The 25,875-nt window shown below is 42.5% G+C and overlaps 1 protein-coding gene across 3 annotated transcripts in view; it reads left to right on the plus strand.

The window, feature by feature from the left end:
* Positions 1-25,534, plus strand: part of CAPRIN1 (cell cycle associated protein 1) — a 45,046-nt gene extending 19,512 nt beyond the window's left edge. For 2 of the 3 annotated variants that reach the window (XM_073604205.1, XM_073604204.1), the window contains exons 5-19: positions 1,435-1,673; positions 2,553-2,635; positions 6,240-6,377; positions 7,996-8,048; positions 9,219-9,305; positions 11,192-11,350; positions 11,441-11,549; positions 11,910-11,962; positions 14,486-14,596; positions 15,087-15,236; positions 16,440-16,587; positions 18,469-18,663; positions 18,763-18,866; positions 19,772-19,835; positions 24,650-25,534. In XM_073604205.1, coding sequence (XP_073460306.1) covers positions 1,435-1,673; positions 2,553-2,635; positions 6,240-6,377; positions 7,996-8,048; positions 9,219-9,305; positions 11,192-11,350; positions 11,441-11,549; positions 11,910-11,962; positions 14,486-14,596; positions 15,087-15,236; positions 16,440-16,587; positions 18,469-18,663; positions 18,763-18,866; positions 19,772-19,835; positions 24,650-24,714 — 1,758 coding nt within the window. In that variant the 3' untranslated portion in view covers positions 24,715-25,534. The remainder of the gene's footprint in view (positions 1-1,434; positions 1,674-2,552; positions 2,636-6,239; positions 6,378-7,995; positions 8,049-9,218; positions 9,306-11,191; positions 11,351-11,440; positions 11,550-11,909; positions 11,963-14,485; positions 14,597-15,086; positions 15,237-16,439; positions 16,588-18,468; positions 18,664-18,762; positions 18,867-19,771; positions 19,836-24,649) is intronic. The other variant, XM_073604206.1, reaches the window with a different exon arrangement.
* The last annotated feature ends 341 nt before the right edge of the window (positions 25,535-25,875 follow it).

Raw genomic sequence — 25,875 nt, forward strand, 5'->3', positions numbered from 1 at the left:
TAATGTCCAATATTTCTGTGAGTTGGTGGAGGGAATCACATTTAGCAGCAACTCAAACTATTGCTCACCTTGTTTAGGTGACCACATTTTATTGCATTAGGAGGGGTTATAGAGGTAATTACAACAAGGCAAAGGCCACTTGTAAAGGTGTTACTAGCCTAAAGTCAGTTACTGATTGATTCTCAAATGATCTATTGATCCCTTCAACTGGTAGTGGTGCTCCCAGTCCAGGAGAGTGGATCCAGATGGCTGTACTGTTACTGAAATTATGATGGTGTAGAAAATACATTCTGATGCCCACACAATGCATAGATTGGTGTCAGTTCAATTGGTTGTAAAGGCTGAAGGTTTTTTATAGAATGCATATTTCCCATGTGCTGCTCCCCTGACAGCCCAGCAACACCCCAATCCCAACCCCAATTTGCTCTCTCTGCTGTCAATCACAGCCAGTGAGGAAGTAGGTGGCAAGACTGTGCTACGCTGTGTGCGCATGCTATAGACAGAGGCGGCTCAGGAGCGAGTGCATAAGTGCCCCCAGAGCAAGCAGCTTGCTGTGAGGGCACTAGGCAAAGGGGAGGTTACAGCAGGGGAGCTTGAGAAGGAGGATCAGAGCTGCTCTGTGCAAAACCATTACATGGAGCAGGTAAGTTTGATGTGCTGTAAAGCAAAAACAAACTAACCTTTAGAACTACTTTAATGTGGTTGTGTAGAAAAATAAAACCTTATCTTTGTGTCCTTCGTTCCTTTTTTTTTTTTTTTTTTTTCTTTTTAATTTTAAACTCTTTCCTCTAAAACGGGTGTCTCCAAACGTTCTAAACAAAAGGCCGGTGTACTGTCATTCAGACATTAGAGGGCTAGACTAGAAAGTGCCTTGGCATCAGTTGGAGTAAACCATGCCTCAGGCTTGGTGGGCAGTGGGAATCCTAATAAATTTATTTCTATCTAATGCCTGCCATCAGGAGGAATGGTATCCCATTGTTGGAAGGATTAGTGCACCATCATTGGTATCAATGATAGAAAATAGCCATTTTTGGTCTCGGTGAGAGGAGTAGTGTCCCAAGGGCCGGAGAAAGGCACACAGGGCTGCGGTTTGTAGGTCGCAGTTCAAAAAGATATTGCCAATCATTCGGCTCTTATAAGCAGCAACCTTTTGCATGTTTAGAGCCTATGCAGCATTGTATTCTCTGTGCACATGCTCTTTTAGTGAGGCAGCTGTGTTTTTATATTCTAGGTGCAGCGTACTGCTTGGGCCATGTGTCCACATTTTCTTCTGTACAGTTCAGCAGTACTGGAGTCAGGAGCTGGGTTAGACCACAGCTCGCCCCACATCCTGTTGTGGCATTGTTTTCAGTTAGATGGTGTTCAGAATAGCTTGGTCAGGTTTTTTTTTAAAAGACTTGAATGCTTCAATGTGAACTTCTCCTACATTTTCAGATCCAAAAGACCATCAAAAAGGCAGCTCGACGAGAACAGCTCATGCGTGAAGAAGCCGAACAGAAACGTTTAAAAACGGCGCTAGAGCTACAGTTTGTCTTGGATAAACTTGGTGATGAAGAAGTACGCAGTGACTTGAAACAAGGCTTAAATGGGGTTCCTGTGGTGTCGGAAGAAGAGCTTACTTTATTGGATGAGTTTTATAAACTGGTGGAGCCAGAACGAGATCCATCTGTAAGGTATATGGTGTGTCTCTTTATTATAACTGGTGAGGGTATGCATTATATTAATCTTAAGTCAGCTTGCACATTTATAAAAACAAAAAAAGTTAAATCTCAGAAAACTGCATTGTTGGTGGGATTCGTCTTAACTCTACATTCTACCTTCACAGGCATGAGCACTAGAAAGGTCAGACGCTGAATAAACAGGAATGGGTGTTGGAAACATATTCCACCTGGTTGACCATTTGAAGTGTTTGGTCTCACACTTGCTATGCTTTTTAAAATGTATTTTTGCCAATTAAATGAGAAGTTCACCTTTGGGAACATGTTACCATGTTCAACTCGTCTTGAGGGTGTAACATGTTCCTGCACCTGCTTCTTGCTGCCCTCTCTCTCCCTGTGACAGCAATATGGGGAGAAGTTCCCCATACTAGCTGTCACTTTTTGAAAAGTGCAGGGCCGAGTGGGGCTCCGCCAACACTGGTGCAATGCTTTCCAGCCCCCTCCCAAAAAATAGCAAATGCATATTACTTCTTTTTTTGAACTTGTCCTTTTAAACAATTTTGGTGTTAGCTGCAATAAAATAAACCTGGCCTGCTCATGCTCCTCTGTGGCATGCAAACTGAGCTGCGTGTGTTCAGCTTAGTTTACATTGGTGGCGCACTCACTTTGTGCCATGTAGATGGGAGTTCTTTGCATACACAGGAGTTGTCCTGCACTGGCCAATCAAGATAGGTAGGGTGCTGGGAGAATATGCCAGTGTTGGACCCCTTGTGCACTTCAGACCGTTGTGGGAGGATGTGACTATTGTGCCTTTAATTCTCCTTTAATTTGATTATGAGTAAGTTGAGTCAGTCAGCAGTGTGTCACGTTTGAGCAATTTCATTTTTCTTGCAGGTTGAGTGAGCAATATGAACAGGCCTCCGTGCACCTCTGGGATGTCTTGGAAGGAAGAGACAAGTCCGTGTGTGGAACCACATGTAAGCCTTTTCCCAATAATTGAGCTTTTTGCTGTGTCTGGTTTACTTCCCCTCCTCAAATGACCCACGTCGCTGAACTTGCTTGTGCATTTGCTTCAGTGCAGCTTTAATCATTAAAGTGCTGTCCATAGAATAGTTATATGCCAGCTGTCTGCAGTTGGGTAGCTCTGCCTTTTCTGGCACCTCCTTAGTCAGCAGTGACCTGGGATCTATGCCAGCCTCTGCTCCCTCAGCATTATTGTTGCTGATGCAGTGTCCCCTCTTTCTAGAAATCCAATGGAATAGTAAAAACCTGATTTGTTGCAATTCTAGAGAACAGAACCCAGTGTGTGTGTTTATTTTTTTTTTTTTTTTTTTTTGTCTGGCCTGCTGTCCTATCCTGCTGAGATTTCCATTCACTTTGTCTTGGTGACCAACCCAGGAAGTAAGGAAATCCCTTTAGTAAGAATAAGGGGTGTGTGTGTGGGTTTTTTATTTGTATGCCTTTTCCTATGGCTGGTATTAGGAAAACAAGTAGCTGGTAATTAAAAGTTGGGTTTGATTTTTATATTCTTTTAAGAAAAAAATAAAAATTTAATATAAATTCAATAGGGGGGGGGGGGGGTATAAAAACAAAAGTAACCATAGAATATCAATAAATCTTGTGCAAATAATGCTCCCCAAATACAAAGTGAGAAGGGCAGCAGCCTTCTACTATAAATAAACATGAATAAAGCAATACTTAGAGCATCAATTTATAAGAGCAAGTTAAACATCTAAGTTGTACACACGATAGGATTTTCCTACGGAAAATGTTTGATAGGAACTTGTCGGAAAGGCTCCATCGGACATTTTCCATCGGAAATTCCATCACACAAAATTTGAGAGCTGGTTTTCAAATTTTCCGACAAAATCCGTTGTCGGAAATTCTGATCGTGTATACACAATTCCGACAAACAAAGTTCCACACATCTTCGGAATTAAGTAGAAGAGCTGCACTGGCTATTGAACTTAATTTTTCTCGGCTCATCGTATGTCACTGCGTTCTTGACGTTCGGAATATCCAACCAACTTTGACTGTGTATGCAAGACAAGTTTGAGCCAACATCCGTCGGAAAAAAAACATGGATTTTGCTGTCGGAATGTGCGATTGTGTGCGTACGCGGCATTAGAGGTCCTTTGCTTGCAAAAAAGTTTGTGCAATCGAAACAATATCATACAATCCATACTTCCATGGTGTCATAACGCCTCTGGGATCTAACTGGCAGATATGAGCAGGAGGCCTGGCGTTTAAAGTGGTTGTATACCTATTTTGAAAACTTTTACCTACAGGTAAGCCTATAATAAGGCTTACCTGTAGGTAAACCAATGTGTGCACCTTCCCCTCGCAATGAGCCCATGACTGCAGCGGCGCATGCGCACAGGGGATTCTCGGGTGAAAGCCCGGCAAACTCCGGACCTTGACAGAAAGAAGTCTCCCACTCACAGCACCGGAGCCGCGATACCCGGAAAACACGCCGAGGGGAAATGTCAGCTCCCTCGGCGTGAACCGGGTGAGATGCCGGCACCTCGTTCTAAGGTAAGTATCTCATAATGAGCTAGTATGCGGTGCATACTAGCTCATTATGCCTTTTTCCCTTACAGGTGTAGGGAAAGAGGAAAAAAAAAAAAATCAGCGGGTTTACTACCGCTTTAAGAAAAAAACAAAAAGAAAAAACCAGTCACAGCCTTCACTGTTCAGCCAAGGGCTACTGGAGCTCAACAAAATGGGAAGAAAGCACATAGACACAAGAAACAAAAGAGGGAAGGATCGGGAAAGGAGGGAATCGGGGACCCCGAGGTTAGGGGCTGGACCACTTGGAACCTCCCGATTTTTCTAGAATCGTGAGGTTCTTTTGACAAGGTGGGAAATGGTCTATCCAGGGTTACCAAGTCTGTTGGAATTTGTCATACTTGTCCTTGTTTGCTTCATCACCATAAAAATTAGTAATTTAGAGTGCATTCCTGCTGGGTAACCTCAGCGATAGGTTTATGTAGAAGTACTTCCCATGGATGTTTCTATAAAATCACATGAAGATCTGTATCGACCAATGTGTATATCCTAATCCATAACGTCCGGATCTTTGGACAGGTCCACCATATGTTTTCAGGTCACCCAAATTTGAGCAATCTTGGAAACAGTTGGACGGACATGATGGTAGACTTTTTGCGATCCTAGCTGGGGTAAAGTACCAATGGGACATGGGGGTTATTTACTAAAGGCAAATCCACTTTGCACTAAAAGTGCACTTGGAAGTGCAGTCGCTGTAAATCTGAAGGGGAAAAGGAAAATAAACAGCATTTTAGCTTGCACATGATTGGATGATAACATCAGCAGAGCTTCCCCTAATTTACAGCGACTGCACTTGTAGTGCAAAGTGGATTTGCCTTTTGTAAACAACCCCCATAATTTTAAAGAGTTTTCAAGGGCCAAAACATTACGAGAAGATTTAAACGGGCCTCCCACATTTTACGCCAGTCTCCTTGGTTCTGCTCCGCAGCCAGGTAATTTGCCCATTTTTCACAGTACAAAGGGATTTGCGGTCCAGTGTTCAGTATAGAGGGATAGATCACACCCTGAGTCGTGGGATTGATTTCAACATCTGGTCTCAAAGGCAGTTGACAATGGTGGGTGTTCATGTTTTGGTAAGGGACGCTAAAAAGTGAATTTTGTAGATATTGAAAACATTCCGATTCGGGGATTACATGTGAGTCCTGTAAGTGCTTATGGCTAGAAGTATCTGTTAACACCACCAAGAACGAACTGTATTGGGACCCTTATGCTTCCACCATTGGAAACTACGGGGTTCCTCCAGCCCATTTGGGAAGAGAGGGCAGTTGAGCAAAGGTAAGGGGGAGATGAGGGAATATTTGCTGGAATCCCAGACTGAGAGTATGGGCAAAAATCGGGTTTATAAGTTTAGGACTGTGTATGGGAGGAATTGGGTCGGTATCAAAGACCTAAAAATGTGTGTGTGTGTGTGTGTTTGTGTTGTGGGGTTTTTTTGTTTTTGTTTTTTGACATTTAAACACCGGACTTTTACTTGGTATTGACATCTTGTAGTCCCCTGTACAGCTGCAAACTAGGAAAGAGAGGGGTTATTTAAACATGCCGGGCCCAACACTTATGTGCTTAATGACAATGGATGCCTTTTAACGTTAAAGTATGTGAATGCCTGTCTACTGTGACACAAATCATAATATTTGTATTCTACAATAAGATTCATTTTTTTTTTTCAATTGACTGTTTTAAAAACTTTTCCAGTCATGTGACCAGTCTTTGTGATTTTTAACAGTAAGATCCATTCCTAAAGCTTTAGGATAAGGATCTTTGTTACCCTGTGACTGTAATCGTCAGATCTTATTGGCCTCTACTTAAAAATTGATGCTGCAGTGACGGTTATAGTAGTTGATGCACTTGGAAATTTCTAAGCTTGTAGTAACTGGTGGGAGTCTGAACATACCCTCCTAGATGGGTTAAAAAAAATGTATTGTGTGCATCACCCTGTACTAAACAAGCAAGGTCACAATGTGCTGGTGGTTAGCGTGCCTTAAACTGTGTTCTGTTTATTTTGGTTGTTTTTAGATAAAGCTTTGCGGGAAATGCTGGATCGCATCCTCCAGAGTGGGTATTTTGACAATACGAAGAATCACCAGAATGGACTGTGTGAGGAGGAGGAACCCCTCGCAGCGCCGCCTGCAGAAGAACAAGCACCCGAGCTTGGTAATTGTGATATTGCCTTTTCATAAGTTCCATCGTTTGCTGCCAAGTTTCAATTTTTGGTTTGTTTCTCTGTAGGGCAAGCTATGATTTTATAAAAAGCCAGGTGCACACATTGGTTTGGTCATGAGAACCTAGGGATGTTATGTCAGATTTTTCTGGTGCAATTGGCTTTATTAAGAGTACAGGTGTAATTCTGCGCAGAAGTGTTTATTTTCTTCTGTATTTAAAATATATCCATTTTCAAGGTTGTGTGTGTGTGTATATGTGTGTGTGTGTGTATATGTGTGTGTGTAGATAGATATATAGATCTACATTTATTTATATACACACACACACACACACACACACACACACACACACACACACACACACACACACACACACACACACACACACACACACACACACACACACACACACACACACACACACACACACACACACATATATATATATATATATATATATATATATATATATATATATATATATATATATCTCTTAGCAAGCAGCAGCTTCTAGCCCAGACTATTAAGTCTACTGTCCTAAGCTGGCCATAGACTGCTTGAATTTCAATTAATTACAACTGAATCGGCTGAAATTTGAGCTGTGGGTGGACCTACAAGCACTCATCTCAATAAGTACTTTAACCACTTCAGCTTTGAAAGGTTTTACCCCCTTAATGACCAGGCCATATTTTGTGATACGGCACTGCATTGCTTTAACTGACAATTGTGCGACACTGTACTCAAATTAAAAAAAAATTATTTTATTTTTTGCGGACAAATCTGACTTTTGGTGTCAGTGGTCCCCAAAAAGTGACACCAATACAGTGAATAGTGCTAAAAAAAATGCACTGGCAGGGAAGGGGTTATTAGGGGCAATCAAAGGGTTACCTGTGCTCCCTATGAGTGTTCTTGCGGCGTGTGTGTGTGTGTCGGATGCACTCGAGGTGGGGGGGGAAATCTGTGTTCCTGATTAGCAGGAATCACAGATGTCTCTCCCTGTCTGACAGGACAATCTGCCTTGTCTACATAGGCAAGACCGTAATTTCTCTCCAGCGAGTGATTGCAGGTGGCTGTGTCCAATCGCAGTGGGAGCACCGTGCACGAGAATCTCGTACAAGTACGTTATTTTGTACTTAAAGGCCGCCCTGCTGCAGTAAATGTATGTGGGGTGGTCCTTTAGTGGTTAATAACGAACCAGTTGGGAAAACTTTGTTGGCCAAACAGTTACTGCCTCCTGTGACATGTTGATGTTGTGTCAGTGCGACAGTATTCCTGCCGGTGCCGTGGCTGCTGAATACAAGAGCTGGCAGTGGCCGTTCTCCATCCACACAATTTATCAAGAATGGGGTGGTAGTCCGCCCGCCCCCCCCCCCAATTCACTTAGCAGGTGGCAGGTAGGAGTCATTGGTGGAGATGCTCCAGAAGGCACACTAGAAGTGCCAATTTTTAAAGCAGAATTGCCACCCTAATGTCTAATGGGGATAGAAGCTGTAAGTACCCTGATACAGATTGTCTACTTGTATGTAATTTGAACCGTAACTACTAGTTTAAAATTGCACTTGTGTGCAGACTACTTTAGTTATGTAATTGTATGTCTGTTTCATTTCTAGAACCCGAAGCTGTGGAAGAATATGCTGAGCCCAGTGAAGTGGAGTCCACCGAGGTACGGCCTTAAGCAAAGCTCAGGATCTTGCTGCATTTCTGGAGTGGCCCACTTCTGCTGATGTAGATGGTTCATTACACTGCATCCAGTGTAATCAGCACTCTGAGAGCGTAATGCTTTGTGCAGCTGCTTACATGGAAAGGATTGTCTATTTGGCATTCATTGCTCTCTAAAGCCGGCGGCATAATGCATTAAGATCTGGTCTATGAAATATAGATTTCTGAAATTTATGGGTTTGCTCTGCATTCCTTACTGGAACATTTGTATTTTGCAATGTAATGCAAGCTTTAGTAAAATGTCTGATTAAATACAGGTACTAGCTTAGCTGGCCATATAACAAATTCAGTAGAACATGGGAAATATTGTTGGGGTGGGGCTCTTTTAGTTCCAAAATTCATAACTGTCCATGTGGGCAAAACCAAAATGTAAAACCTGGGTGTCACTGCCACTCTGCAGCATGTTCTAGCGTAGCGGGTTTGATAAAGGGATGGAACGCTGCTCTTGTAATGTAATAGAGCCTTGCCTACTTGGCTACATGCAAGCTGTGCAGCCTTTTGGCATGATGGTAATGAGGAGGGGTAGCAAGCCGTTCCTCTAGTACCATGTACTGCATATTGGAACACTTCATTATATGGATGGTTTATGCCAGTTTCTTTCTACTAGGGTACCTTTCAGGTTTCTTCAGCTGTGCCTTGGCAAAATGCATACAAGCCAGAGGGTCAATCAAGCCTGACTTTTACTTGCACAAAGTCACAGGTTTTCATTGTGCACCATTCTAACTGCCGGCGTCCCAACAACCGATGACATCTGGCACCTGCTTAATATTTTTATGTGTCTGTCTCCTGCCCCTCTCCATCAGCACTGGGGACACAGCTGAGTGAGGGAGAAGAGAAACACTGGAATATTAGTTGGTACCAGTCTGTTAAGGTTTTTTTGCCTAAGAATAAATTGCCTCTAACATTGGTGTCCTATGTGTGGATGTTGCTACATTATGAAAAACTTGAAACTTCAAATGAATAGGCTGCTGTGCTGGTGCAAATGTGAGCTGCAGCAAACACATGTGAACCTAGCCTAGATCTGTTTTTTTGTTAGTCAGACTGTTGCTCCTGCAATGGTTTGGCATAGCACATTTACACTAGGATGGCAATTAACAGACACTTCATTCTGCAGTTTGTAAACAGACAGTTTATGGCGGAGAACCAATTCGGCAGCGGAGAGAAGGAACAAGTGCAAGAATGGGCAGTAGAAACCGTTGAAGTAAGTGTGTGTGTGGTGGTTTTTTTTTTTTTTCTCTCTCCTCCTCCTCCTCTTGGTGCCGTCAGTACGTGTGTGTGTATATATATGCAGCCTCTCAGTGAGTGTGCCTTAAAGGGGTTGTAAAGGCAGAAGGTTTTTTTTTATCTTAATGCATTAAGATAAAAAGCCTTCTGTGCACATCGGCTCTCCCTAACAACAATAACCTGATGTCCCCCTCTTTCCAGCAATGTGTGAGTGTCTCAGCTGTCTGGGATTCTCCTTCCTGATTATCTGAGACACAGTAGCAGTGCCATTTGCTCCTGCTGCTGTCTATCAGTCAGCTAGCCAATCGGGAGAGGGTGGGTTCGGGTCAGGGCTCCGTATCTGGACACCTGAAGCTGTGACTCAGCTTGGGTGCCCCCATAGCAAGCTGCTTGCTGTGGGGGCATTGAACAGGAGGAAGGGGCCAGGATCATCACAGAAGAGGGACCTGATGAGGAGGATCCAGGCTGCTCTCTGCAAATCCACTGCAACAGAGCAGGTAAGTAACATTTTTTTTTTTTTCTAGGAAAGTTAACGAGACTTTACAGTCTAAGATGAGCAGAAGCATATGAGGCCTTGTGTAAACTTGCTGTGCTGAGGGCGCGCCCCCAGGACGGTAGTCGGCAGGGATCGGTAAGCTTCCGATGCATACTTGCGATCGGGAGCTTTCTGATCATGTGACAGCCAATCACTGCGGTCACATGACCCGAATGCCTGCCCCTGGCTTTTAGGGTTTGGAGGAAGCCTGCGCCAAGGGGTTAATTTGTTGGTGCTATGGCCAAGATCAAGGATGGATTAGGAGCCAAGTGTTTATACGTGCACTTAGTTCCATGGGGGGATCTTTTTAAAGGTTTGGAGTTACTACTTCAACACTGAGAGGGGTGCTTACAATGATCGACCTTTATTCATGCAGTCAAAAACTTTATCTAAAGATAGTGGGGGGGAGAGACCTGGGTGTTTGGATTTGGGCTTAATTTTGTTAGTCACCGGTGTAAGTCTATCGAATTCTCTTGGCACATCTGACACTATAGCTGAGCAGCATTGCCAGCCTATCGAGGGTAGTGAGGGGGTGGTTGTAGCCACTATATAAGGTAGCAGGATCACCAGGTGAAATTAAAGGTGGCGTGGGGGGGGTTTGGCTGAAGGAAAACTGATGCAGCCACCATATCTAAAGCTTGAAGAGTTGTAATGTATTTTTTGTTTGCGTTTTAGTAACGCTTTAATTTTAAAATTGGACTTTCAAAACACACACGAGAGCAGACCCTTGATACTGATGGGCTTTCTTTTGTGTTTGCATTGTGCTGTTTGAATAAATCAGAAATTTTTGCCTGCCAAAATAAAGGTGGGGGGTGTGTCTTTAAATTGGTTGGTACTGAGTAGAACCTTCAGGTTAGTTGATCATTTTAAAGCCCAACTCTGTATAATGTCCCTTGGGCCCACAACTGACTCTATCCTATACTTAGTGTTTTATACCCACCCAAAGTCTTTAACCCAGTCTTGTGATGCTACAGAGTTTTCCTCCTCTTTGCTCTTCTGGCTGGGCACTTTTCACTGATGCAGAGTATGGCGCTGATTTTGTGTTCATTGCTGCTTTCTGCATTGATACGCTATGAATAATGGGTGCTGTGGTGAAGACATCCTGCCCATTTGTGTATTCTTCTGGAGAAGATACTGCTGTGGACAGTTCTGTTAAAGGGTAGTATACCCAGAGGGGTATTTTAAATACTAATTTTTAGTCTAATTGACTTCAAGGTTAACACTACTCATGGGTAACCCCCTCCATCTACCCTTTTTAAGTGAGTGATTTATTATATATATCTTTTTTTTTTTTTTTTTTTTTTTTTCTTCCCTCCCTCTCCGCAAAGGTCGTAAACTCACTCCAGCAGCAGCAACCAACATCCCCGGCTGTCTCCGAGCCACTATCCCTAAATGCCATTTCCCAAGTCCAGCCTGATCCCATTGTACGAAGACAGAAGGTTCAGGATCTGATGGCCCAGATGCAAGGTCCATATAATTTCATGCAGGTCGGTATGAACCTTTTAAATTTTTGTGCTATTTAAATGTACCCTGACAGATGGACTTCTGTTTTTATATCTTGCTACTTGCTTTTGCAGGACTCTATGTTGGATTTTGAAAACCAACCAATAGACCCTGCAATTGTGTCTGCACAGCCTATGAATCCAGCTCAAAGCATGGAGCTGCCTCAGATGGTCTGCCCTCCAGGTATGTATCATTTTCTGATCTATATCGGACATCATTAAACATTGCATATGTACTCTGGTCAGTGTTTGTTTTTTGTTTTTTTTCCTCTTATTCTTTAGGATGTTAGTAAAAGGACATCATTAAGATTTGAAAGCAGAATAGAAAAATAAAGGTTAAAGTGGAAAGCCAGTTATGCCCCAACTTAAAGCAGTAGTAAACTCACTTCTTTATAATTTGGGGTTCAATGATGTAACTGCATGTTCTTTTGCAGCTATGCGCCGCAGGAGTAAATTGAGGCTTAGTTGGGGTTTGACTGGGATGTCACTTTAACTTTGGTTTTTTAATAACCTAATATATACATATATATTTTTTTTTTTCCAGTACATTCTGAGCCCCGGCTATCTCAACCCAGCCAAGTTCCAGATAGCACACAAGTGAGTATGCTTTTTACTCTACAATAATTTGCACTTCATTTTTAAAGCAGCTTGTTCCTATGAGAACAAAACCTGCAAAAGATTATTCATACTTGCCTCTTTGGAGGGTGGCAGGCTAAGGAAACGTCCCAAAACTAAATATGAATTTGGACCAGTAGACGCATCACCTGGCTGTGCCTGGACCTGGGAGATTGGTCACTAAATCTGGTGGTGGTCAGGACCTGTCGCAGGTAGGAGACAGTGTTTACCTCCAGGTTTGTCTCTGGGTATAGGGATTCTCTACTGCAAGTAGTGGATGTTCTGGTCAGCCCGTGAGATTAGTACACCCCTAAACTATACCTTATCTCCCCTGAAACTTCTTCCTCAGCTTTGTAGGATTGAGATGAGGGCATTCTGGTGATCTGCATTTGTCCAGGTGGATGGGGTACACTGACCCAGTAAGACTCCCAGCAGACACTTTATGGGCTTTACCAGATCATTGGGATCTTCTGTCCAGAGGACTGATTTGTCTTTTCTGTTTTTGATCACTGACTTTAATGGCATGGCTGTCGAAGTGCAGATTCTGGGGGACTGGCATCTGGGTCTTGATTTCTACAATGTTAAAAGTTAAAGCGAAATTCCAACCAAAAATGGAACTTCCGCTTTAAGTAAAGGTGACCCCCTGACATGCCACATTTGGCATGTCATTTTCTTTGTGGGGGGGGGGGGGTTTAGAGGGATCCAGCTACCACTTCCTCCCAGGGCGCCGGAAGGAAGTTCACCCTCCCCCTCTCGGTAATCATCTGGGACATGTCACATGTCCCAGATAATTGCCTGGTCAATCAGTGCGCAGCGTGGCTCGCGCATGCGTAGTGCGTGCTGGGCGCCCACAGTGACAATGGCGACGCTGAGGAGAGGAGCGAGGTTTCATTCACATCGCAGGACCATGGGGCAGGTGAGTGTCTGATTAATAAAAGTCAGAAGCTACACTTTTTGTAGCTGCTGACTTTTAAATGGGTTTAACTCCCACTTGAACAAAAAACTGCTCCAGGGGGAGACTGCTAGGCTGCAAATGAACACACATCAGATAGGGTGCACGCCCTGTCATTGCTGCAGGCAAATGGAGGAACGAGAATAGGATGGCTGCACTCCCAAAGTAGATGCAATGAAAAAATGTTTATGGAGGAGTAAAAACAAAATGCAATGGAGCAATGACTTGGGCAATAGCAGGGGAAAAGTTAACCTTTTCTCTGACTCGGTGGAATCTGAATTCGGTTCTCTCAGGTAATCAAACTACTGTCCTAAAGCATTGGACATTCTCTGTTCACCCACAAGGTGGTGTTACTTGTAGTCATCACCTCTACAAGGTGAGTGTCTGAGCTGGCAGCCTTGTCCTGTAAGAAACCCATTTTGGATCAGCATAGTCAATGTTGTGATGAAGCCTCGGATTTCTTGCCCAGGGTTATTTCTGCCTTTCTCAGACACTGTTCTCCTGTGTCTCTAGTCCACCAAAAGAAAATCTCCCTTCATTGTCTGGATCTGGTCTGAGCTGTGATCCTTTCTTTCAGCTGCTGCTTCAGGGTTTTTTTTAATTTTTTTTTTGTTTTCAGTTTGTCATACCTGTAAGGGTGCACCTACTTCTTTTTTTCCAGCATCTCTATGTGGGTTGGGCAGATAGTCATCCAAGCTTGTGGTCTCCAAGGATCAGGTGCTTGCCTCTTCTTTTCCAGGCAAACTCTACATGATATGCGTGTGATTCCTTAAATTTGTTTTTGCGTCCTGTTTCCCAGATTTTTAAGGCTGTCACCTAGTCTTCTGTTAAAGGCTAAGTTCACCTTTCATAACCTGTTATACCCATATTCAGGGTGTAACAGGTTATGAAAGGACCGGCCCCCACTCATGCTTTTACAGCTAGAAGGGATCTTCTCCCCCTGCTAGCTGTCACAATTTAAAAAAATAGAGTAATGACCACATCACTCATTTAGTGTTCTGTGAATGGAAAATAAATCCCAACAGCTTCAGCGGCTGTCGGCTTGTAGTTCTCAATGAATTACATGGCACTGTAAGTGCTGTGATGGTTAATTAATTCTCCCTCTCAATTTATTGGCTTGCTCGTATGAGGCTCTGCAGGAGATCTGCATGGCATTAGCGATCGGTTCATTGTGGGTGGAATGCTTTACAGGCACCTCCAAAGTGATTTCTCAATGTCCAAGACATGGATGGAGGGGTGAGTTGGCTTTTATTAAAGTAATTAATTTGGGTTTTCAGTTTGTGGTGATCAGATGGTTAAAGTGGTTGTTATAAAGCCTAAACCTTTTTACACTAATGCATTCCTTGCAATTGGGGTAAAAAAATTTTAGGTATCTGTAGGTGTTGGTGGCTTTTTCTCATCTGTGTCCAATCCTGTAAATGGCTGTATGATTCAAAGGTTAGACTTGTGTCCTTCAGTTCCCTCCAAGAAAGGATTTTACGAGGAGTGTAATAATTTTATTTATTTATTTTTTTTCCCCTTTCTAATCGGATGTGTGTTTTTCTGCTCTTAAGGTTCCCATGGTATCTTCCACTAGTGAAGGCTTTGCTGGCTCTCCACAATTGTACCAACCTTCTCACCCCACAGAACAGAGGTCCCAGAAAGAAGCCATGGAGCAGATCCAGGTTGGTAACATGGAAAACTTAGAGGGAAGTTCAGACAAAACCCATTGAATGCTTAACCTACTCGGCTACATTCTAAACCTAATCTATCTAGCCCTGTAAAGACGTTGCCTTACTTGCCTATTCTGAGTCTGGTCCCACGCTGAGATGTTGGCGGCTTAAGTGCGTGCGTGTGCAAGAGGGTTAGCTGACAATGGAAGTCCCATAGTGGCTCTTTGGGTGACATCACTTCCCAGGCATTTCGCAGCCGTTGTCCACTTTCTCTTTGTACGCAGCAGCCACCACTGGAGACCAGATCCGCTTTAGATAAGATAACCATAGTTGTTTATGTGCCCCCCCCCCCTTCTCTTTCCAGGGTAAGTGTGTGTTTAGGATTTTGGCTGAACTTCCACTGTTAAAGGTGGAGTTTTTCCTGGAGTGGCTATTTTGGTTTTGGGTGGACTAATCTTGTGTTCATTGCTCTTAATTTATACCAACCACATCTTCTTTCCAGGCCTCTCTGTCTCTAAGTTCAGATCCAACGCAAACGTCCTCATCGCTTCCTGCTGCTCCCCAACCTCAGGTGTTCCAGACTGGGTCCAACAAACCGCTGCACAGCAGTGGTATCAATGTGAATGCTGCTCCATTCCAGTCCATGCAGACCGTAAGCATATCAAGCTTCTTGACTTCATTGCAAACTTTCATGCATTGCATCATTCCTCTTGATACACATCTGGCCTTTGGCATCATGGAATATTCTTCTGGTGTTCTTACCTGTTCAATAAAGAGGAAGTAATACTGATGGGTTTTATTTTCTCTTTGGTCCCTGCGAAGTAAAAGCATAATGAGCCAGTGTTCATCACATACTAGCCCATTATGTGCCACTTACCTGCAGAAGAAGCCTGCAGTGTCCCCACTGTGGGCGCGTTCATCTTCAACCCCTCTTCCTTCTGGAGCTGTGGACTCCGGCTCGGTTACTGGCTGGAGTTGCATGACGTCACTCCTGCGCATGCGTGCGGGAGCCGACAGGCACGGGCATTTATAGAAATAGCACGATTGTGCCCTTCAGTGCGCATGCACCGATTATGTCAGCGCAAGCGTATATCTCCTAAACCGTACAGGTTTAGGAGCTATTTCCAGTTTGCTGTAGGGAAAAATGGTTGTACAGGGTTTACAACCACTTTAAGGCTTCATGCACACTGGCTTTAAAATCGTTGCTTCTACAGGAGTTTTGTGTTCTGCCTGTAGAAGCCGCTCAATGTTCTATGTGTCCATGCATTTTAGGACGATTATAGGCATATTTTGAGCTCAACATTTAGAGGCAGAAAACTCTTCTTCTGGCTTGCATTTCTGATTGGATTTGTCTGGCAAAAAAAGCAAAACTCTTCTAAACTTCCCTGCCAAGGGAACTGGCTTTTTTTTTTTTTTTACGCCCAGTGTGCATGGAGCCTAACCGTATCTTTTATGTGCGATAGGCTGTTTAATCCCTCCTATAATTATCACACAGGCTTTAATATAAATCATTTGAAGGGCATCCTAGAAACCATTTTTGACGCATACCAGTGATGAAGCCTCCCCTTTATTTCAAACTGGCAAGATACACGATCACTTAAATGTTTGCCACACACAGCATGTAACCTCTTGCTAAATTGTAATAAAGTCGCACTCACTAATTTGAGATCATCTCGCATATTCTGAATGGTAAGAAGTTGGATCTGCATCTTAAATCTGGAAAAAGATTTGGCTGAAGGTTTTTTTGCTTTGATTGTACAGCTCAGCTAAATTTTGTTAATGTGCGGGTCTGCTTTTCGTTAGGGTGGTGTGTTTTTTTTTTTTTATTTTTTTACATCTTCTTTTCCACCATTAGGTTTTTAATATGAATGCACCTGTCCCTCCTGTGAACGAGGCAGACACACTGAAACAGAACCAGTACCAGGCCAGTTACAGTCAAACTTTCCCAGGCCAGCCACACCAAGTGGAACAAAACGAACTTCAACAAGAGCAGCTACAGTCTGGTAATATTAAAATCCTGTTCACTTATAACCTCAGGCTCGGGTCACACTTGTGCAATGCAGGGACCCTGCAAATCCACTGCGGGTTCCCGCATTGCAACAGACTTGCATGGAAGTTCATACTGCCATATGTGAACTGCTGGGAGTGTCAATACAATGTTAATGACACCCCCATTTCAGCTTGCATATCGCACTGCAAACTGACAGTTCGGACGTGAATTGGATCACATGGGTGTAAACACCCATGCGGACCAAAAAAAGGGTCCTGTGTGAGTTTGGTCCGAATGCGATATCGGCCATACAATCTGGCTGAAATCACATTGCGTGTGATTTGCGGTGTGAGTCACATGCCATCTCGCAGAGTACACAAGTTTGAACCGGGACTTAAAGATTGTACCAGATGTCTAGCAGAAATATATATATATATATATATATATATATATATATATATATATATATATATATATATATATATATATATATATATATATATATATATATATATATATATATATATATATTTATTTATTTATTTATATTTTTTTTTTTTCCATAAACCGTATCCAGTCTAAAGCTGGCCATCTGTTGCACTTTTTCCATCTAACCATAGAAAATCTGCAGATAATCTATAGGTGTATGGCCAGCTTTAGGCTTGATTCACACTAATGCAGTGCCAGACATTGCATGTTATGCGTAACGCATTGCTGTGTGCAATGTGACTTCAGCCATACAGTTTACCTGAAATTGAATCGCATTTGCACCAAAATGGTGCAGGCCCCTTTTTTGGTCTGCACTGGAATCGGATTGCATTGGTGTTTGGACCCATGCAATCTGATTCCACAGTTCGTGCTGCGTTCTGCGAACCGGTTTGGGGGGGTGTCAAAGTGGATGTGAACTGAACAGTCTCGGATGATACACAGGGATGAAACCAATCTCCCTACATGTATATCTGCTGTCTTCGGCTTGCTATAACCTTTAGAATCCTTACATTGTGTTAGAATTGTTATTCTGCAGTAGGAGTGGTGTCTGGGCTTAGACCGTGTGACAGCGGAACTCAGGGCTTTGCAGAGAGAGAAGTAAACACTACAGATACGTGCCTAGGTCAGATTTCATGAATCGGGTTTACATCCACTTTAACTTTCTATTGACACCTGCAACGGTTCGCAGAGAACAGTGTGAACTGCCTGCGAGTCGAATGCAGTGTGGGAACCCGCACAGGAATTGTGCTGGTTCCTGCATCGCACCAGTGTAAACTGTGACTAAAGTCAAAACTGAATGTAATGTGTGGGTTTTTTTTTTTTCTTCTATTCTACAACCAGGCAGCCATTAAATGGTCGTCCTCCTTTTGTGAGGTGCCTTTTCATTGCTTAGTTATAACTGTACAAATAGTACCTGCTGACATCAGTGTGCCGTTTTTTCTATGTTGTCAAAGCTTCAAAGGAAGCCCCCCCCAGAGACCAACCTACCTCCTGTGAAAGGCTAGTTGCCTGACTGTACGAGTTGAGTACTTTGTGTTTTTTAATGACCAGGGGTAGGCATGCACATCGGCAATGTTGGAGTGAAGTCAGAAATTCTGATTGTTCTGCTTCAGTGACCTTATAGTACTGAAGCTATTGACTTGGCATGACTGTCATTTTCCAGGAGAGGAATTGGCAGCTGCAGCCTTCATATGTGTGCTGGTCACATTTTAACATTGGTACCTTTTTAGTGTCACTCCACCAAAAAACACACAATTTAAAAAAGTTTTTTATATTTTCTTTATCAGTTATTTAGTTCCATCTAATTGGAGATTTGTTCCTGTGAAAACTGGAGTTGGGCTTTTGCGTCTGAAGTGCTTGCATTGTAGGCTCTGTGCAGTGTCTCACTGTGACTCTTCTGTTTCAGTGGTAAACACTTACCATGCAGCATCGGACCAGTCCCACCAAGCTTCCACTGGCCACCAACAGCAGACACAACAGAACACTGGCTTCTCCCGCAGCAACCAGCCCTTCTACAACAACAGAGGGATGGCCCGAGGAGGGCAGCGTGGTGGCAGGGGCATGATTAATGGCTACAGGGGGCCATCCAATGGTTTCAGAGGCATGTCTTAAGGCTGAGCAATTCTTTTATAGATGCATGTTTTTAAATACATGAAGTTCTTGGCTTGATTTGTTGCTTTCTCTGCTTAATATTCTGTAGGAGGATATGATGGCTACCGCCCTGCCTTCTCAAACACTCCAAACAGCGGTTACTCACAGGCTCAGTTTAGCACACCTCGAGATTATACCAACAACTACCAACGGGTGAGATGCACATTCTTTCTGGAGGCTTCTTGTTGCAGTATAACCTATCCATTTTAAAGTTTAAATAGGACAGCTTTTTTCATATGGCAATCCGTCCCATTCCTTAGTGGCAGTAGTATGTGTGCTGAGCACTTCAGTGTAATAGAATTGGTAAGAATACGTGAACACCAAGGGAAGTTAAATGGGTAGTAAACACTGCTTGCTGACTTGTGTCCTACAGGTAAGCTTATCTTACGTGTACTTACCAGGGGCATCTCCTAAAATGTGCAGAGTTTAGGAGATACTGCCTAGTTCTGCAGCCAGTGACCATTGGGTTTGTGGTGTGTTTTTTTTTTTTTTTTTATAGTTCTACAATTTTGCAAACCGGTAAAAAAAAGTCTTCATTTATGTGCGCTGATGAGGGTGCTCTGATAGGTGGCACTGATGGGCACAAATGAGAGACCAAAGTCTGGGGAAAAAAAATCAACCTTTTTCATGGTTTGTTATAAAATTTTGCAAACCTTGGGCTCAATTGACAAAGCTTTAACACCAGCCTAAGGCACTCTGCTTTCAGCCATCTTGACTAAACTAAAAATGCTAACTTTTTTAAAATGGTTTAATTTTCTATGCGCATTGGCTTTGTAAATTGGGCTCCTTGCCTAAAGTGAAAGGTCTCAAGCCTCGCAATTTCCTCCCAGCTGTTTTTGGCTAACGAACATTTTGGGGATGAATGGGTGGCTCACTGCTGTGAGTCATAAGGCTGTACCTAAATCTTTGCCTTGAGGGGTGTGTGTGTGTGTGTGTGTGTGTGTGTGTTTGTTTTTTTTTGTTTTTTTTTGTTTTTCTAATCCAATTTCCGAACTGTCATTTAACAAACTCCTTTGTTTTTTTTCCTTTTTTTTTTTTTTTTTTTTTTTTTTTTTTAGGATGGATATCAGCAAAATTTTAAGCGAGGCACCGGGCAGGGAGGTCCTCGGGGCGCACCTCGAGGTAATGCTCAAGCGATGCACTCCTAACTCAGCTTCAACAAACTTCAAGGGCGCAGGCCTGAGGAATAGAAGGAAATTTTTCTCGCCCCTTCCCCCCTCCCCTCAGTAACATGCCTAGATCTCATCGGCCACACTAAATCTCCCCACCGCACCAGTTTGGGAATAGTAACTCGTCTCACTTGGGTGCTGAGTGAGAGGTTCAGCTCTTGTACATGATCTGTAGAGGCACCAGAATAGCAGTTTTAACGCTCGATGGGGAAAAAAAATTGCTTTCGCTAGAATGACTCGCCTTTTTTTTAACCACAGAATTCTCCTGAAAACTTGAAGTTTTAATTTATTTTTTTTTCTTAAGCTTTACTACTTGTTGCTGCCTTTTTTTTTTTTTCTTTTTTCCCCACCCACATGGAGAGTGTAAAAACAATATTTTTTTTTAACTTTTTGCAAGCAAATCATAATAAAACTGTCTTACCCATTGCTATTATACTTCCCAAAACTCAATTTGTGAATCGTTGCTTGAGTTTCAATAAAGTTGTGTTCAGTCAACTGCAGCTGGTTGCAGAGTATTTTGTGGTCTGGTTTATTGGACTCTGCTAGTGTGCGTGGGCATTCCAGCGGTTTGAGCTTTTCATTGGAAACAATGAACCCAGGTTGCACACAGTCCACTTGCAACTAGCCTGATATTGGCTTGGCTTTGTAAAATGGAATACATTTGAAAGGCGGGGGGTGTTTGAAGGTTGAAGCAGCGGCTACAGATATTTCAAACTGGAATGGGTGCTGATATGGAAACTTCAGTTTGTTAAAGGTCAAAGCTCATCTAAACTGAAGAACAAAAATTGATAGTTTTGCAACTAACTGGTCATTTTTGCTGGGGTGGTTGCATTAGAGTTTTTTCTTGATTCCACTGATTGAGTGTGATGTCGTCAGCCCACCCCTCCCACTCAGAGAAAGCTTTGTATTCATTTGCAGAATACAAAGCTGCCTATGAATGGCTGAGCGCTGCTCAGACTAACTCTAGAATTCCTGCCTCACTCCAGGAACAATATCTTGCAGCTGGAACCCAGTACTGTATGTAGCTTAAGTTTCATGCAGTTTGTAAAGTTCTTTATAAAGCCAGTGCAGCTCTTGGTGAATGAAATGGTTCATTGGTCCAGCTTGGTTCAAGCAAACTATTTTGAAGTGACAGGAAACGTGGCAAACGGCTTTTACTGACCAAAAGGGAACAAAAAAGGTTTGAGTCTGCCTACACTTTATGGCAAAACTAGAGCTATAGAGAGATTATAGGTTGAGACCTAATACCTTTTTGAAGAGGTTTGACAACACTGTTTTGCCACCAAATGTTATAAAGCCTTTAAGGCAGTGGTTCTCAACTCCTGTCCTCGGGACCCACTAACAGGCCAGATTTTTAGTATTACCTTGGGGAAATGCAGGCTAGAATACTGCAATCACTGAGCAGCAAATGATATCCATCACTTGTGATGCATTTCAGTTATCTTGCAAACCTGGCCTGTTAGTGTTGAGAACCACTGCTCTAAGGGTAATACCTGAGACAAGCATATATTTGCCCTATTAGGAATGGGGCCTGAAGAGAGATCCATCTACAGACCTAGAGGGGGCCGATGTACCATTTAGTGGAGAATATCTTCTACTGTATGCCAAAGATCTGGTTTTGCCATTTTTTTGACTTTTAAATTCTATCTGAACAAAAAAAATGTAATATTGTGCAGTTAGCCAGTTCTTCTATGAGGTGGCTGCATTTGTTTTACTATGGGTCCAGAGGATTCTTTCCAGAATCCAAGTGTCCTTGTGACTTCCTGTGTTCCGAGCTGATATAACCAAACCATGTCTGTTTTCCGTGTTACCTTTTGTCAATGCCCCCCTTATGAAAATAAGTGGTGGCAGGGTAGCAGTCCTAATAAGAGCAGCCTGGTGATAACCATGGCTTCCTATATACATTGAAGTGAACATGGGGTACCCTAGGACAGATCATTTGCAGGGTTACCGGGTGCAAATAAAGGGTGGGGAGGGGGGGGGCTTAAAATGGAAGCTATTCCAGCTTCTACATCAAAGGACTGATGAGCTGGGGTATACTAAACTTTTTTTGGTTTAGATATGCTTTTAAGCCCCCCACCCCAAAAAAAAAAAAAAAAAAAACTTACTATTCACTGCTGTCAGCCAGCTTATAGAGAAACTGCTCCAGAATTCTGCTTTGTTTTAGAAACCCTCAGCAAAGTTTGGACCTGGGTGTTGCACTGCTAAAGAAGTTAAAACTGCCCTCCAAGCAGCTGTAGCCCCAGAATGGAGTCCTACATACTGGGAGAACAAGTGACGGTATGATGGATCTGCCTTTCAGATACTGTCTGACCGAATGTCTTCCACAAAGCAAAATATCTTCATGCGAAGCAGTTGTCATTCTGACCACCTAGGCTGCAGCCTTAGTCTATTAAGACTTTTGCTGTTACTTGACATCTTTGCATGTCATGTCACTGATATGTAGTGCAGGGCTCAGGTGTGTTTGGAATCGTAGTGCCGACCCACCTGAGCAATCCTGGCAGGAAGCCGACACTGCACACCGCTAATCATAGGCAGCTGAGAACCAGGAAATGCCTCACTGACTATAATTGGTGGTGTGAAGTGTCGGCTTCCTGGTGGGATTACGCAGGTGGGTTGGGAAGACCATCCCGAACACACCTGAGCCCATCACTACTGATCTGATGGTATACAGCTCAGGAATCTGATCCTTTCTAAGTGTTTGTTTTGTGATTGATACTGGGTAATAGAGAGGTGAGCACTTTCCCTTCATTTCTATGGTTAATAACTGACAACTCGCTGCTAGCGTGTTTTTACAGAATAAGCTGGTTTCTGACATCCCCATTCAGTATGTGTGCCAGAATAGAGCTTTTGATTTTTAGCTTTCTGTTGCTGAGCCATGTCCCAGTCTTCAGCTTTCCTCTTCCCAGCCCTAGTTAAGACAAACCTCCTTATACAAGCCCTTTGCTGTGATTTTAAACAAGCGTCTGTCCCACCCCCCAAAAAAAAACTGTTAAATGCAAAAGTTTATTTAAACCTACTCTTCTTACCCTCTTTAGTTCTTTCTATAGCAGAGATTTAAAAAAAATGCAAACACTCGTAAATTTCAAGTTTGAGAATTGTGAAAGCTGTAACTTTTTTTTTTTTTTCCCTTATATGCTGTCTTGTAAAGTCTATTACATTAGCTTTATGTGGCTTTTTGCCACAAGCTAATTCTCACACGAGAAGTGATGTAATTTCCTCTAAAGGATGTTCTCTGGGAACTAGGGCTGCAACTAACTATTATTCTCAATCGATTAGTTGGGCGATTATTATTTCGGTAACCTAACCTTAAAAAAAAAAAAAAAAAAAAAAAAAAAAGTGGTGTATAATTTTAGTTATTGTGTAAAGTTTAAAAAAGGCAATTTATTCTTAAATATAAATAACTAACTATATGGTTGGGGAGTAAAATCTCAAATCAATTTAGAAATGGAAAACTGCTTGGTCAAAGGCGTTTTTAGACAGTGTATGTGGTTTTCATTCAGTGCATTAATTTTAAAACAATGTTAAAAGCAAAGTGAAATTTTCAAACATTCTTTCATTCAGCGAATGTACAAAGATTTTTCTTATGAATATTCTTGTCTGAAAATTGATCGGTACACACCTATGCAGTTTGCTTTTGATCTGTTTCTGCAGTGCTATTTGCTGTGCGTCTTGATTTTTGCAAACGGGATTTTGCTGTAATTTGCGTGTTTGCATTTTTATGGTTTTTTTTTTTTTTTTTTTTTTTTGGCCAATTTGTTGGGCATATGGAAATAAAAACACAAATTGCTGCAAAAACATACTACATGCTTTTCTGCAGCTTCTCAAAGTATCTTGAATAAAAAAAAGCACCGTTTTTTGCGTCGAAAAAAGTCTGACCCTTTCCAAATACACAGCAGCTGGAAAAAGTAACGTAGATGTGAACGTGTTCCATAGGAAACAATGTTAAATGAACTGTCGTGTGTTTCTATAAAAAAGGTGTGAACCAAGCTTAAGACGTTTAGTAAAATAATGGGGTTAAAACTAAAATGAACCCTTTATAATATAAGAAAAGCAAATTGCTACTGTAAGTGATTAATTTTTTTACTGTGGAACAGTGAAAGTAATATTTACAGTAGTGATTATTTGCTCTTTTTGTACTATAAAGGACATTTATTTATTTTAGCCCCATTATGTTACTGGCCGATTTTAATCATTTATGAAAACGGTAATCGATTAGTAGTTTCGGCCCTACTGGGAACTTTAGTTCTTTTTCTGGTAACTGGGCATTTAATAGGGTGGTTCTGTGGCCTCACTTAGGCTGGCCATAGAGCGATTTTTCTTTCCTGTAACCATGGGTGCGTGTTGATGGGGGAATCCCTCTCGCGGAGCCATTGTGTTCTCCTGGCGGGAAGGGTGGAGGAAGCTGTCACTGCCGGAAGAACATATTGATTACTGCAAAGGCCACAATATGTAAAATCCGACAGGCTGGTTGTACCCGAGTTGATAAATCGACTTTGGTACATTGAGCCTGCCCATACATGATTCAAATCTTGGTCAGTCCCTGCTGAACCTTTTGTGTGATGTAACTTGAATGTCCAGTAGATCTAGGGTGCCAGCATTGAGCAGCAGGCACGTTTTTGTTAACCTCTGTTCTAGGAACTCCTTATGCCACTCTTGGCACTGGTAAATCATTTAGGCCTCTAAACAAGCGGGCAAAGGCGGTTAACTATATAAGAAGCCATATTACATTCCTTCGTTTTTAAAGCCAGCTATTTCGTTTTTCAGGTCGCGGAGGGCCCCCAAGACCTAGCCGAGGAATGCCACAAATGAACAGTCAACCAGTCAATTAAATCGTTGGAAGGAAGGCTTGCCCACCAGCTGGTGTTAAAACCATTAACTTTTTTGTTTTACCTTCCCCCTTGCCAGGATTTCTTTTTGCTTGTAAGAGGGACTGTTTTATTGTTGCCTGGTTTAAGATGAGATTACAGTTGTCAGAATAATCTTAACTGGATATGCAAAATCATCTAATACACAATGCTGCATGTTCTTCTGTACTTCAGTAAAGAACCCATGGCAGCTCCAAGTTCATGAAGGACAGGACACTTGAATGGTTTTCTCATTAAGTTTTCCGGTTATCTATTGAATTTCTGCCTTTTGTTATGTAACCACTTGGGGTTTGAGCTGGAAATGAAAATGTACCCACTTTAGACCCCTGGATCCTTAAATGATCCGTATATGCTGGGCATTACTAGGCCAATTTATCTAGCCAACTATACAGCTGGCAACAGGATTGCTAATGCTATCTTGCATTTGCCTTGGGCCTGCACTGATATTGTGCTCCATCTCTCTATCATTTGAGATCAGACTATCGTTCATTTCACAACTTGAAAACGTAATCATCCGTTCTAGGATCATTTGAAGGACATGCTAGTCTGGTTTGTGTGTACGTTCGAATGGATTCCAAGTTACCTGCGCTTAGTAGTTCCATGTTGGATAATTCACAGAACTTCTGCTACAGAATTTCCAAGGGGCCCCATGTTTGTTTTTCCATGGTTGGGATTGTTTAAACTGCAATTTGTGGTTCATATCCCCAGGGAGGGAGCCCAGTAATCTGGCAATTAAAGGATCAATCATTTTGAACAGAGGCAAATAAAAACCTGTTTATATAAAGTTGGCTGATTTTTGTGGTGAACATTCCTAGCTGAGTTGGGTGTGGTGTACAATGTGTGAGTTCAGTGCGTCTTTGAGTAAGACCCCTTTCATACTGAGGCGCTACAGCACTAAAAATGGTGCCTGTAAAGAGCCTCTCTCTCGGGCTTTCACATTGGAGCGGTGCGCTGGCAGAACGCTACAAAAAGTCCTGCAAGCCACATCTTTGGAGCAGTGAAGGAGCGGTACACCGATCCTAAACTGCTCCTGCCCATTGAACTGAATGGGCACCGCTGCCGGACCGCTGGCACTTTGCGCGTTGTTTTAACCCTTTTTCAGCTGCTAGCGGGGGTTAAAACTGC

The sequence above is a fragment of the Aquarana catesbeiana genome, linkage group LG11 (genome assembly GCF_042186555.1).
Source record: "Aquarana catesbeiana isolate 2022-GZ linkage group LG11, ASM4218655v1, whole genome shotgun sequence".
Taxonomy (NCBI): domain Eukaryota; kingdom Metazoa; phylum Chordata; class Amphibia; order Anura; family Ranidae; genus Aquarana; species Aquarana catesbeiana.